Raw genomic sequence first — 15,660 nt, 5'->3', positions numbered from 1 at the left:
GTTGGGATTTGCAGGGGGATTATGGAGAGAAGGTTAGAGTAGATTAGGGCAGAGCCTCCATCTTTTTTATTTAATCAGTTACTTCTGAGGATGTTGAAACCTGGAGGTAAGATTTCAGAAACAGAGATATGGGGTTTTAGCTAGGTTTCAGAGATGGCTAAGATGTCAGGATGGTTGTGATTAATCTAAGCATGAGCATGGTGAATTTTGTTGTTAAGGCTCTGGGCATTGATAGTGAAGACCTTAAGGGTGCTAAGAGAGGAAGTAGGAGAAAAAGGGGGAGGAGGAGGGAGAGGCTTATTTAAAGTGAGGGAGGGGGGTGAAGGAGGGAATGAGTTGTTTGTACTGAGGCAGGGGCCAGGGTTTGGGTGAATGTCTCCAGATAAGGCTAGGAAATTACATGAGATAACTTTATGTCTTTTAAGTTTGGAGAGTAGGAAGATGTTTGGGGTTAGTGGAAATATAAGAGAGAAGTGTTTTGCAGAGGAGGAGAGTATTGTGGGATGGAAGAGGTGCATTGTGATAAGGGAGGGGGAAATGGAGTGGAAGTGAGAGACTAGAAAGAGGATGTGGGTGAGTGAAAGTGATAGTATGAGTAGTAGGCAGGTATGGGTGAGTTTTTAAGCAGTATGAAGTAGCATGATGGAGAGGAATAAGAAAGATGAGAAGAGAGAAGGGGAGTCTGAGGGAAAAGAGAATTTGGGAGGGCATGTTGAATGGGTGGGATGTGGAAGGGAGTAATAAGAAAGGTAGAAGAGAGCGGTTGTAGAGAGAAGGTAAAGGAGAGAAAGGGAGATATAAAGTTAGGAAAGGAGAGGGTAAGGTTAAGTGCAGTGAGAAGAGGGAGGAGAATAAGTGGGGGGGAATAAGAGGGGGGTTAAGATTGGTTAATTGATGTAGGGAAAGAGGGAGTAGGGTAAGACTGTGATTGGTTGAAACAATTAGAAGCAGGAGTTGGCGAGGTATAAATGTGGAGGTGCTGGGGGCGGGTGGAATTTGGGGGCAGGGTAGGGGAGTGGAGTGAGCCCGAAGGGCGAACGAAGCGGGAAGAGCCATAGGAGTTGATGGACACTTGGACATTACTCCTCTCAGTTTGACAGCTACCTGTATTATGGTAACTCTTCAAGGTGCCATTGTAGAGTGTCCATTGAGCACCACCCAATCTCTGGACATGACTTTTTTGGGAGATGAGTCACAAAAATTCAAACTAAGTCCAGTCCAGTGAAAATGAAAACCAATATCCCAATGTTGATGATATTAGCTTCAGCAAGAAGTGTGGTTGTACATCTATTCATCTGATGGTAACATAGTAGTGCATCTTCAGGCTGTTGAGTTGATTTCGGCAAGTCACTTGGGTTTTATAAGCACAAAGAAAAATAAGGATGACAAACAATATACATTAATGCTCTTTCACAAATCACAATTACTGAAGACATTCTGAAGCAGTTTCACAAGTAGGCATTGGAATCAAATGGATATTGGATCCTTGCTGAATACCCATGTCTGCTCTTAAGGACAGGCAGCTAACAAAACAGACGTCATTACACATGTTAAAGGGAAAATGCGGGTCTGTCCTTTCTCAACTTCAATAAAAAGCATTCTTTCTTCACTACAATAGCACGGTTCAAGGCAAATCCAAGTTTGGTCAGTTTTTGAAATTTCATGCGAGAGTTTAATTCCTTTTAGATAGACTCGTATAAGGATATGAAACTGCAATCATCAGAGTGATTAAACGCAGGGTCACATTTTAAAGTTCTTTGAACAAATGGAATAAAAACAGTTGTAAAAAATGTCTCTCTCAAATGTGCTTCCTGATGATTAAATAAGCGTGCACCCTCTAGTTTATTTCTTTGTTGTTGGGACTTTTTCTTGTTCCTTTTTGTGATAGCATCCTCCAAACATGGTCTTCACCTTGATCTCTTCATCAAGATAAAGCATCCACAAACCTTTACTGAAATAGTGAAGCTCTCCTTTAGAAATCTTTTCAATGTATTCCCCTTTACCACCACCCTTCTTCGGACTTATAAAATGGAGTAGATCAAAGCCAGTCACAACAGCTGAAATACCTTCAGCACAGCCTAAAGTGATATGTGCATGGCTCCCTTTACGTAGATTTGGCAGAATGTCTTCATCTTTTTCTGCAGCTTCCTTTTCTGCATCATCTGGCCACAAGAGAAGCTCCCTTTCCTCAAGCTTTACCTGAGCACCAGCTGTTCTGGGTGTAACAAACAGAGCAGTAATGTGTAGGTCAAATACATCTTCCAAAGATTTTGTGACAGCTTCCAAACTAGCATATTTCATCGATCCTGGAGCATTTCCACCATCAGAAAACTTTGTTGTACAATGCAATCTAGAAGGTTTGGTTACAAAAACTTCATCCAGATTAATTGACTTTTCACCATCTGCACCATCAGCAGCTAAAACTCCCTAGTAACCACGTGGGCAGAACCGAGGCGTGTCCTGCAGTAAAGCGTACAAGCCTTGGTACTCTTTTTAGAAAATACCTTGCAGGCCGTTCTGCGCAGAAGTGGGCATACCCTCAGTGACTGATGGGTGAATGTGCATCCTGTGAAGTATGTTTCTACTATAAAGCCATAACGGATAGCACTGCACAGGTAAGCTAGGGTTGCCACATTTTAAGTGGGCCAAAGTGAGGCATGTGGGCACATATTACTAAAATGAAGGAATATAAAGCATGGTTATTAGAGGAGATAGACAACTTTATTTTATTTAATGATACTCCTGAGTCTAACAATAATGGCATGGGACTCATTCAAAACATGTATTTATGGTAAGACAATCTCCTGGTGTAACATAAATTAAAAGAATTGAATAAAGAAATGTTAGATATCTAATTAAAGTTAAAAGATTGTATAAAAAGATGAAAACAATTCAGGAGAGAATAAAGATGAGATAAAAAATTAAATAATAAATATAATGAATTGTTGTCCCATAAAACTGAATTGGCTTTAGAAAATTCTTAAGGTAGCATCTTATTCAAGATCTCCTATACATTTAAAAATATAACAAAAATAATTTTCAACCAAATAATAATATTATTAAAGAGTTAAAAAATCTCATAATGAATACTTACTCTTAAACCAAAAAGAAATAGAAGAAAAAATGTAATAGCTAATATTGATCAATCTTCACAAAACTAATTCTATTAAAACATTTCTTTACAAGAGATCAATTAAATCTAATAAATCCCCTGGAAAGTATGGAATAATACCATAATTGTATAAATTATTCCTCAAAATGTTATATTACATTTACACAATGTTTTTGTAAAAGTACAAAATCTAGATCAAATGCCACTCTCATGGAATTGCTCCCTAATTACTCCAGTTATAAAACAAGGTAAATATTCTCAAAAATATTCCTCATGTATACCTATCGCATTGCTTAATGTAGATTATAAAATATGTATGTCTAGCTTAGCTGATAGAATGAAACTGATTTTACCAAATATAATTAGTTTAGATCAATCTGGGTTTATTCACAAAAGGCAAACTTCTGATAACATTAAAATATTATTTAATCTGATATACGTGATGAATAACAGGAAAACTGAATCTTTATTTATTAGTTTAGATATAGAAAAAAACATTTGATTCATTGGATTGGGATTATTCATTCAAAGTATTATATCTGTTTGATTTTCCTTCACAGTTTATCAAGATGTTAACAGCTATTTATAATAATAATAAAGCGTATGTAAAATTAGGTTAACGTACTTCAAATTTTATAAATCTAACAAAAGGAACTAAATAAGGTTGTCCTCTTTCCCCTATATTATTTAATTTAGCTACTAAGATACTTGTAATTCTTATTAATTCAAATACAAAAATTCAAGGTTTAGAGATTAATCAGGAATGTTGTTGTGTCTTTCGGCTTTTCCCGGTTAGGGGTTGCCACAGCGGAACTCTGGTCCGCTAATGATTGGCAGTAGATTTTCACATGCCGAGTTGCCAGCTCTGACACACAACCTTCAAAGGTACGCCCATTCACGCATGCCACCACACAGAAGATGCTCTAGCTGAGAATCAAATGGGACAACGTCTTATTACGAGGCGACAACGCTACCGCAGCACCATATAATTCCAAAATAATACTATTTGCTCATGACATCCTTTTAACCATTAAAAATTCTTCTGAAACATTAGATGAACTTCAGAAAATTATAAGAAATGTCCAAAAAATGTCTAGCTTACACTTTAATAATTCCAAATCTAATTGTATCCTTATTAATAAAAAAAAATCAATAAATACAGATATTCAGTTACTACGTAAAGAGTCTACTAATTTATTATATTCAGAAATTCATATTTTTAATAATACAGAAAAAAAATTTAAATTACAAGTATGAAAAAATAATAATCACATTAACTAATTTAATTAATTAACCGAAAAATACAGTAACAAAATGAAGCCACAGGTCACTGGTCCCTCTAAAATACTTTATTTGATGTACATCCAAACAGTTAAGTGCTTTCATCAAAAGAAATTTGACTTCATCAGAACAATGACATTCTCAAGTAACAAAATTAAATACCCCTCAAGTAAATCAGATTGGACAAGTATTCAACCAATACAACACAATAAATTTAAATAAATAATTGAACCCCTTAAACAAGCGCAACTTATACAATTTTATAAAAAAGTTTAAAAATAAAAATATAAAAATATGTGGATATATTAAGCACAATCTTGCTGAATAGTACATGTTCATGCTAAGAATAAAGTTAATAAAAGTTATATTGAACTAGATGTTTTACCATCACATAAATAAATAAATGAATGGTGAATGCATAAATGTTACATCTATAAATAATTTCTTACATGATATACATGTAAAGCCAATCATTAATTTTTCCTCTAAATTGCCTCACACAATGAACAATATTAAGCTTGACTGAAAAAATATAGTATAGATTGTAATTTAAATCTTGGCTGCTTTTTCTTTTAAAGCCGGTACAATGGAAATAAAGTAATTGAGACCTGGATGTACATTATCAGCTAAACGTAACTGCCACAACATTTCCTTAAAATTAAGTTATTAATTATCCAGTCAACATCCTTTTTCTCAGAAAAAAGGTATCATTAAAGGACAGGCCATCAGAATAGCCAGAATGACTTCACACAAGGAAGATCTGAGGAAAGAATTGGACATTTTACAAACAATGTTCATAGAGCAAGGTTATCCTATTAGTTTGGTTAAAGACATCTTGCAGGATATTTTTGATGGCTGGGGGGAGAAATACATACCTGTATTAGGCAAGAAGCTTGAAGAAGTTGACAATGCAGACCCTTTAGATCTTGGAAAAAGCAGGACAGGTGATTTCACAGAAGCATGTGTGATACAATATAGTTCCCATTATAAAGGGATTCAGAATATAGTAAATAAGAATTGGAACATTTTTAGAGCAAATTATGACATTTACAACTTGGGTGAAAAACCTATTTTCTCTACTAAAGTTGGTAAAAATATTAAAAACATCTTAGAGGATAATCCAGCTATTTCTACTACTGACAATGGAAATCAGGGAACTAAAGCATGTGGCCATTGTGGTCAATGCAAGTTTATATCACGTACACCCTCTATTGTGCTTGACAGTTATTCCAGAACTGAAGTTTTCTTTAGGAAAGGGAACTATGCTACCAAAAGAATAGTGTACCTTGCTAAGTGCCAGGGTTGTACCTGTTTTTATTTGGGCAAAACTGAGAGGGCATTAAGGTTAAAAATCTATGAACACACATATGATATTAGAACAAACAAGGAGAGCAATGCCCTCTTTAGGCATAGTAAGGTATGTGATAAACATTCAGGGTATAGTTTTGGTATCATTGATGAAGTAATTCATGATCCCGGGGGAGAGATTGGAAAAACAAACGTAATTTTAAGGAAATGTTGTGGCAGTTACGTTTAGCTGCTAATGTACATCCAGGTCTCAATTACTTTATTTCCATTGTACCAGCTTTAAAAGAAAAAGCAGCCAAGATTTAAATTACAATCTATACTGTATTTATTCAGTCAAGTTTAATATTGTTCGTTGTGTGAGGCAATTTAGAGGAAAAATTCATGACTGGCTTTACATGTATATCATGTAAGAAATTTTTTATAGATGTAACATTTTTGCATTCACCATTCATTTATTTATTTGTGTGATGGTAAAAAATCTAGCTCAATATAATTTTTCTTAACTTTATTCTTAGCATGAACGTGTACTATTCAGCAAGATTGTGTTTAATATATCCATATATTTTTATATTTTTATTTTTTTATAAAATTTTATAAGTTGCGCTTATTTAAGGGGTTCAATTATTTATTTAAATTTATTGTGTTGTATTGGTTGAATACTTGTCCAATCTGATTTACTTGAGGGTTATTTAATTTTGTTATTTGAGAATGTCATTGTTCTGATTAATTCAAATTTCTTTTGATGAAAGCGCTTAACTGTTTGGATGTACTATCGAATAAAGTATTTTAGAGGGACCAGTGACCTGTGGCTTCATTTTGGTGCTGTATTTTTTGGTTACTTGTCTTGCTTTATAGCCTCTACCATTGGTTTTATTTGATTTAATTAATTCTTGGAATAAAATATAATTTAATTTGAAGATAGATTATAAATTATAAAATTACTTTATTTCCAAAGTTATTATATACAACTCAATCTCTTATATTACCAGCTAATAAGAAATAAAGACAATAAATACATTACTTATACATGTTTATGGTATCCAAACAAATCTAGATTAACTATAAACCATAATTTCAGATGTTGGAAATAGGGGGGGGGTGTAAATTTTTCAAATATATAAACCTATGCAAAAGCAGCAATTATTAAGATGATTTTCAAATGGTTTGATATCATTTACATATCCAACTGGAAACTATTGCATTCTCAATTGCTTAATGTTAAAAACTGAACTCTTTAGAATCAATTAATACTAAATTATGCAACCCATTCTGGTTTTATATTTGTAAATATATTAAAGCTCCTACATATAACCAATCTAATTCTACTTATTTAAATGTAATCTTAAAAATATTTAAAAAAATAGTATTGAATAACTCAAATTATAAATTTTGGTTTTAACCTCTTATTTATTTATTTATTGACATTTGTTTACCAGGAAAGTCCACTGGACCACGAGTCCATTTTCAGTGGAGGCCTGGGGAGAAAAGCTCCAAGACAAGTAACAAATTAAAATACAATATTAAAATACAATATTTATAATGTAGCACAACATAAAAAACAAAAATCCAGGATAATAATAGGACCAATTTATAGTGAGCAGGTTCTACCATACACAATGGAGTCAGGTACTACAGCTTTTAAGTCACAAAAAAATGGATTGAGAGTATAATACAAATAAGTTCTGTAGAATTACACAGTTTCAGTGGAAATTCAGACATGTAGTGGTCACATAAGGAATAATAGTTAGTAGCAGGAGGAATCAGTGTAGACATTCCCAGTCAATAAAAGTGTGGAAAAAACTAAATTTAGGCAACTTCTAGTAAAAAGATAGAATGAGAGATAGAATGGTTTGAGAGGCTAGAAACTTTAGGAGCATGCAAGGTAGTTAGAGAGGTTAGAATTGTATAGGAGAGAAGCTGAGACAGAAGGGGAGAAAAGGTCAAGTAATGGCTTTGTGGTTGGTATGAGCTGCATTTGGGCAGTTACATATCTAGTTAGAGTGGAGATGATTCTGTAGGACAGTTTTGAAGTTAGAGGATGTTGTTCACTGCGTATAGAGGAAGGGAGGTTATTCCATATTCTGGCAATGGTCCAAGACTATAATAGTTTACCTGCAGGTAGTTTTGGTTTATGAATTTGTAGTAAGTGTTGGTGTTCTGATCATAGTGGCCTGAGAGGGGAGTAAGGGAGTAAGGGGGGAAGGAAGGAGCTAAGGACCAGGCAGTCATGTGGTTTATAGATAAGTTTATATGAAGTGATCAGCTGTAAGAGTAATAGGTAATTGGGGGAATTCTAGCCATTGCAGTTTTCTTAATGCACTGCAGTGATGAGAGGAGTGACAGCTGCCTGTGGCAAATTTGGCAATCTTGTTGTAGTAGGATTCTAGCTTGAGTTTCAGGGAAAACTGTATATTAATTAACAAGGGTGCACCATTGGTTAAAGATGGTAGGAGATAGGAGGGGCCTAAAACATCTTTGGTTGGTAAGGAGAGAAACTTGTTATGCCTGTATAGAAGCCCTAGTTTTTTATGGGTTTTATTAATATTGGATTGGATGCACAGGACAAACGTTAGGTTTTTGTCTATTATGACTCCTAACAGTTTGGTACTAGCTACTAATTCAATTTTAATGGAGTTTAGTGAGAGTATATTGAAATTTTCTTTGTTAAAATGCTTTATTTATTTTTGGGGTAAACAGCTTAAGTTTAGTTTTTTTGGTGTTTAAAGAAAGATGTTTTTTGTGAAGCCAGGATTCTACTATGCAGAATGCTATTTGCATCATTTGTTGCAGAGTTGCGGGGTTAGGTGCACAGCATAGTATGGTCGAATGCACTAGGGAGGCATTTGGAATAGTTTGGTGAAGCTTATTTATGAATATAGTAAATATGAGTGGTCATAATATTGAGCCTTGAGGAATGCCTGTAGGGTTGGGAAGGTAGGGAGAGATAGAATTTCACCATTTGACAGCATGTTGCTTATCTGAGAGATAGCTTTTAAACCAGTCAAGAGACTGAGAGGATAACCCTATAGAAAAGAGTTGAGACAGGTGAATGGCATGTATCGAATGCTTTTGATAGATCCAGAAAGAGAGCTGATACTGTTTGGCCTAAGTCACAGGCTTTGTTAATGATATCCAAGAAGGAGATCAGGGCAGTAGATGTACTGTGCCCTGAACAGAATCCATGTTGGGTTGGGGAGAGGATGTTGTTATTTAAAAGATGATGGATGAGTTGCCTTTGGACATATTTTTCCAGTATTTTGGAGTTAAGGGATAGAATGGTGATGGGTCAAAAGTTTGATATATCAGAAGAAGGGCCACCTTTGTGTAGAGGAAAGATCATAGCTTTTTTCCATAGATAGGGGATGTAGGATTCCTGGATAGACCTGTTGAAAAGAATACTAACTGGATAGGCTACAGCTTCAGCACTAATCATGAGGACTTTGGCAGGAATAATGTCTGCAGAATTAGAACAGGGCTTTAGATTTTGAAAGAGTTTTTTTATAACGGATGTGGAGATAGGGTAGAGATTGAATTCTTGTTGGGGGGGGTCCTTAATGCAGTTTTGAGTAGGAATATTTGGCATCTATTTTACATGATCAAAGCTTTAGGTAGTCAGATACCTAAAGCTCAATCACTAAATGTTGAAGTCCCAAAACCATGAACGTCAGTTTCCACACAGGAAAACAATTTGTTTGGCCGTTACATGGATTTTGCCCTTTCTACAATGTGGATCTCAGAGTTTGTATATTTAGTTATGGGGGTGTGGGTGGCATAGCTCCCTACATTGGGGGTGTGGGGGTGAAGCCCTCCACTTGATTTGTGTTTAATGGGGTTTTTTTGTTGTTTTTTTTAGTTGAGACAATGTCATTGTTTCCCTGTGTTGAAACTGCTGTTCGTGGTTTTGGGACTTCGACGTTTAGTGATTGAGCTTTAGCTATTCGACTGACTAAAGCCTTGCTCATGTAATATAGACCCAATATTTGGGCTCGAGATATTTTGTAATGGTGGAGTAGAGGAGGTTGGTATATTGGTTTGGTTACTTGGTAGGGCTGAGGGGAAGGAGGTAGTAAGATTGTTTATAGTATCAATGAAGTAGGAGTTGAATTTAGAGGCAATAAGGCCAGGTGACATATTAGGGTATGGGCAAAGATTAGATTTTGTACCGGGGTGTAAGAGATTATTGATAGAAGACCAGAAAGGTTTGGGATTATTTTACCTATTTGTTTGTAAGTTCCAGAAATATTGTTGCTTGCCTTTGCAGATAAGTTTTTGGCTTGGTTTTGAAGCTGTTTAAAAGGATAAGGTTGGAAGGAGTTTTGGAATTGAGCCATCATTGCCAGGCTTTGTCCCTGTTTTTCATAATTTCTCTAATAGATTTAGAAAGCCAGGGGGCATGGTTGGATTGAATTCTTCTGGATCTGGAGGTGATCTTATTCCTTTTTCATTAACAAAAATTTTATTAATGAGTTACCAGTTAATATAATTAACGTTTGGAAAAATCAACATTTTTATTATGGTTACCAATATTTTGAAAGAATTACAGTTAAATCAACTGACTCTTATTTGTTTAGAATGCAATATCAATACTAATGATGTAATTTATTTGTAATTAATTTTAAAATAAACTCAAACTAATCCAACTCAAGTTGTGTTGAATTTTCAGGATAGATACAAATTTTATTTGAAATTATTTATAAATATTGAGAATTTAATAATTTAATCTTGAAAATATATTCAGTTCTAGTTAAAGATAATTCTAACATAAATAATAACTTCTGGAACTTTTTATCTGAGGAGCATTTTACAGTTTTTACTGAATAAAATAAAACAACTTCTCTCCTCTATTAGAAACACATTTTGGACCCTTTACTGGAGTATATTTACTTGGAAAATTTTGTTTAGTGCTTTTTTAACTCCTGTAAGGGTTGCCAAAATGAGAAAATAAAGTACTGTTGAATGATGGAGATGTAATAAACATATTAATGGCTAAATTGTCACAAATGTTTTATGACTGCTTTATGGTCCATAGTTTTTGGATAAAAGTTCAAGATGTTTTTAAAGCTTTATGGAATGATACCATCATTTTAACAAAATAAATGGTTCTCTTAAATATACTGGAAACAGAAACATCAAAAAAGACCTTTCTTATCTAACATGGACTATGCTCACTGTGGCTAGAAGAACTATCACAAGAAACTGGAAAAATTCTTCAGAATCAAAATTTGAAGACTTCCTTATCCTTTTAAAGGACATAGTAATTAAAGAGACTATAGTAAAAAAGATAAGTATATATATTAACAAATTAAAGAATAATCTTTGGTTGAAGATTTTGGCCCTTAAGGAATCATCTTCATTATCTATTTAATCATTTTAGATTGTTATTAACCTTTTTTATATTTCTGTTTTATTTATTAATTCATTGGATTCAGGCTTAATGTACATATTGTAAATAGTTGTAATTTAATTCTTTCTTTAAAACATGATTTATTTTATTTGTATATTATATTTCAAATGTTATATTTGTAATCATTTTCAAAAATCTTAATAAAATATTTTAAGAAAAGAAAGAAGCAATAATAGGCAATTTTAGCATTTAGTTTGAGCCCATGTTTATTATACAAAGAGTTGCTAAGTCAAATTCAGTTTGAAGGTATTGGTATCATACAGTGACTTAACAACCATTAGTTTGCAATTATCTGCAGAATTTGTTAGCCAGAGGTATTGTCTCCCTGCTTGGTGATCTAAAATTAAATACCAAAAATGAGACGTCCCAGTACCAAGACCTTAGGGACACCATGTGTCAATTTCATTCTTTCTGATGAGATACCTGCTGCTTGCACTGTTTGGGCCATGTATTTCAGCCAGTTTTTTATCCATCTTACCACATGTGGGTTGATTTTTAAAGCACGTACCGTTTGTATGATGCCATCTTAGGGAATGGTGGCAAAGGCTTTAGACAGGCCAAGATATGCCATCTATACTGCATGGCCACAATCTAAAGCTTCTCTAACCCTTTTGAGGAATTTTGCCAAATGAAGTAGACAGACTCTACCCTTCACAAAACTAAATTGTTGGTGGACAAGTCTAACAAGATTCCTGACATTACAGTTTATGAGGTCAGTTATGATACATCCTCTGCCTTTGTAGGTGAAGCTTGTTAGGCTGATAGGCCTATAAATACCAAGACTGGTTTTAAGGCCACCCTTATGGAGGGGCTTTACCACTGCTGTGCATCACTTATCAGGGACAAAACCAGTAGCTAAACCTAAGTTAAACAGCTTGAGAAGTGTGCCTACAAGGTCATGTTTACTATGGAATGTCCATGTGTATTTTCTGAAAACAAGAACTATGCAGAAAAATGCCACTGAGGATCCAAAATGATGAATTCAGTCCTCAATCCTCAGTGGCATTTTTTCTGCATGGTTCTTGGTTTATACTAATTACACTGCATGATTTATACAGTTTTATTTTCTGAAAACAGTCATGGGCATACTCTTCTTGAAATTTTTCCTAAAACATTTTCAGTTTCCCAGCATATTCCCCCCTACATGCTGCATGCTCCATTGTTTCCAATATATCACAAATTTCACATACTCTTTCATTTTGCTGCTTATATTGTATTTGTGCCTTTACAAGCAATTTGCCCAATATTAATATCTACAGAAAATCACTAATTTCTTACACTTCTTAGAACTTTTCCTGACTTTCTTTTATAAATATCTTTATTCTCTCTACTAAATGTCCCAAGGTCGATCATAATAAAATTTCTCATTAGTGCTTCAAACCAACATTTTTTCAACCCTTGAAACTATATTATGTCCATAACCTCAATTTTACATATATATTTGTCCATTTCGTTGCTTAAAATACCTTGTTCAATTTTCTGTCTAAATGTTTAACCATTGTATCTTATAATTATTCCATTAATTTTATCATTTGTTGCATCTTTGTCAGTATACAATTCAAATTTAAAAGTTCCAAAATACTGCTGGATTGATTAGCCCCCTTACCACACCATCTTTTCTGTTATGATATAACTCCTCTTGCTTAATTAGGTTCAGATGTGAACACCATATAACCCAAAATATTATCTTGAATAAGTTTTTTTTATTATTTTAAAGACAGGGAAGGCATACCTACTCATCTCCCTAAAAAGTATGAATGAATCACATATATCTTTAAAAATATTAAAAGCTTTCCACATCAAAGTACTGCTTCTAACTTCCAATAAAATATTTTCCCATTGCTTCATTCTCACTTCCAATGCAATTATTTCCTGATTAGTGAAATAATCGCCTCCACATTTTTGTCAGATGCCTGAAATCTTTGCTTTTCTCTTTATTTAATTTTAATCCAACCTCCCTTTATATATTTTCTAGAACCCAAATATTTTTGTTCATCCAGGCCTTATTCTTCATTATAATCACCAAATCATCAGCATATACCATAAACTGGGATAATTTCACTCCTTACGGTATCTCACAATTTATTTTACTTACTTTTGAAGTGCTCGCATTGTAATTCATTAGTAAAATAAATGAAACTCTACCTATCAGACAAACTTGCTTTACCAATTTCTGTACTTTCATCTTTTCCTATCAGCCAGTTTACTACCACCCTATTCCATGAATGCTCATATACTTTTTTTAAAACAATTATTACTTTACCACCCAAATTATAACCCCTTAATACCTATTATATTTCTTCATGCTTTACACAGTCAAATGTTTTTTGTACATCATACACTACTAGCTTTCTATTCCTCCTTTCTCTCACTAAGAAAGCCATACTTGTTTTATCAACAGCATATATTTAGCTTGTTTTTCCTTACTTTTATATATTCCACTATGTACTCTTCGTCAATTCACTTTAGATAATCTCATGTGTATAATTTTCATACCAATTTTATAATTGGCATTGCCTAATGTTATAGGTTTACAGTTCTTAATATCTTTCTCTCTCTCATTTCCTTTTTAAACTAAATGCATATACATGGATCTTCACTTTTCACCCCCTCTTAACTATTCATTTAATGCATTCATAAACAAAAGTGTTTCCTGTATCCTTAGTTACTGATAAAAGCCATACCCTAAGCCATTTGGGCATGGAAAGCTATGTTTTAACTGAACATAATATCTTGTCTAACTCTTGCTGTTATCTCCTTCATAAATTCCTTATTTTCCAGTTCTGTAATTTTTACCACCTGTCATCTCTTATAATTCCTCCATTTCTCCTAATAACTTTTTACTTACCTTTCCACTATTTCTAAAATACCTTCCTGACTTTCTACTTCATGATCATCATCAACAACCCTCTTTTTCTCATTTTCTACATGGGAGTCAGGGTATTGTGTTAACTGTAGCCATTTCTCTCGATTCAAAACAATGCTCCTGTCTTCTTCGACACTCATGCCTGACTGTCACAGATCTTCTTTCACACAATCCATCCACCTCTTTGACAGACATCCTCATTTCCTCTTGCCTTCTTTCTGTCTGTCCCAAATCTTCTTCACCAGGTTGTTTTCTGCTTTTCTGCACATGTCCAAACCATCATAATCTGTTCTCTTTGATCTTTCCTGCAATTGGAGCTATTTTAGCTTCTGCTGTTATGCCCTCATTTTTAGTCTGTCCAATAGTGTGCATCCTACCACCCTTCTCAGGCACTTTATTTCCATCACCTCTACCTTAATCATCTGCTCTGCCTTTACTGCCCCGGTTTCTGTAACATACAGTAGTACTGGTCACACCAATGTCTTGTATACCTTACTTTTCAGCTTCTTTGGTATTCTTCTGTCACTCACTACACATGAGATTCTATGCTAGTTGGCTGCAGCCTCTCTGATTCTAGCACTGACATCTTCATTTAGACTTTCCTTCTCAACCACCTCTACCAAATATTTGACGCTATTAACCTTTTCCACTATCTTCTCTTTTATTTTAATTCTCAGCTTCTTCTGATTTCCCCTATTTGCTGCCATTACCACTGTCTTATCTGTGCTTAGTTTCATCCTATATGCCCTCAGTTTTAAATTCCATTCCCCTATCCTTTGCTGAAGTTCTTGGTCAGAGTCTGCCTATAATGCCACATCATCTGCATACAGCAAATTTGTTGATCTATCCCCTCTGACCTGTTTGCTAATGTAGTCCATCATCAGTATAAACAGCAGTGGACTCAGAGATGAGTTCCAGTGCACACCCACTCCCACTGGGAACCTCTCTTTGAGACCAAACACTCTTTGTACTTGAGTCACTGGGTCCTTGTACATAGTCTGTACTAATTCTACCAATGTTTCTAGGGCTTCAAGCCACTGCAGTACTTCCCAAAGAAGCTTTGTTCGGACCTTGTCATATTCTTTCTCCAAGTCTAGGAATGCCCAGCTGGATCCCTTCCTCATCTCTAGCTTCTTCTCCACTATCTGTCAAATCAGTAAGCTGTGTTGTATCTTGATCTGAATCTGAACTGCTCATCTCCCATCTTATGTTCTACTATTCTGCATATCCATTTATCAATCACCCTCTCCCAAACTTTTATGCAATGTGATAGGTGTTTGATTCCTCTGTACTGCCCACAGTTGTGGATATCCTATTTGGTCTTGTACACTGGCATGAGAACGCTTATTCTCCAGTCATCTGCACTGAGTACCCTCACTAGCCATTTCCCTCCTATCTAACCCAGTCTCTTTATCATATCTGCTACTTTTCCTGACTTAATTTTCCTTAATGCTATTCTTACTTCTTCAAGGGTAGGCTAGTCTTCTTCTTCACTCATTATAAGCTGTGTATGGGGTAATGCAGTGGTCTATATCACATTATCGAAATTCCAAAATGTCGAACATCATAAGCTTGATCTTGGAATCTCGAAATGTGATATACTCGAATGCTAAGAACAGTGAATTTTTTCAAAGGGAAAAAATTCACTGTTCCTAGAATACACACACACACAGCACAAGCACACCAAAA

General features: G+C 34.6%; 1 protein-coding gene across 1 annotated transcript in view; it reads right to left on the bottom strand.

Annotated features, from left to right (window-relative positions):
* Positions 1-1,842: 1,842 nt before the first annotated feature.
* The window catches only part of LOC122808366 (2',3'-cyclic-nucleotide 3'-phosphodiesterase-like), a 62,371-nt gene continuing 48,553 nt past the window's right edge, over positions 1,843-15,660 (bottom strand). Inside the window, exon 2 of the mRNA XM_044079333.1 lies at positions 1,843-2,427. Coding sequence (XP_043935268.1) covers positions 1,843-2,427 — 585 coding nt within the window. The remainder of the gene's footprint in view (positions 2,428-15,660) is intronic.

This window comes from Protopterus annectens, chromosome 8.part0 (genome assembly GCF_019279795.1).
Source record: "Protopterus annectens isolate FY-2018-M chromosome 8.part0, PAN1.0, whole genome shotgun sequence".
NCBI classification, from domain to species: Eukaryota; Metazoa; Chordata; order Ceratodontiformes; family Protopteridae; genus Protopterus; species Protopterus annectens.
The sequence above is the reverse complement of the archived record's forward strand: the minus strand, read 5'-3'. Positions and strand labels throughout refer to the sequence as shown.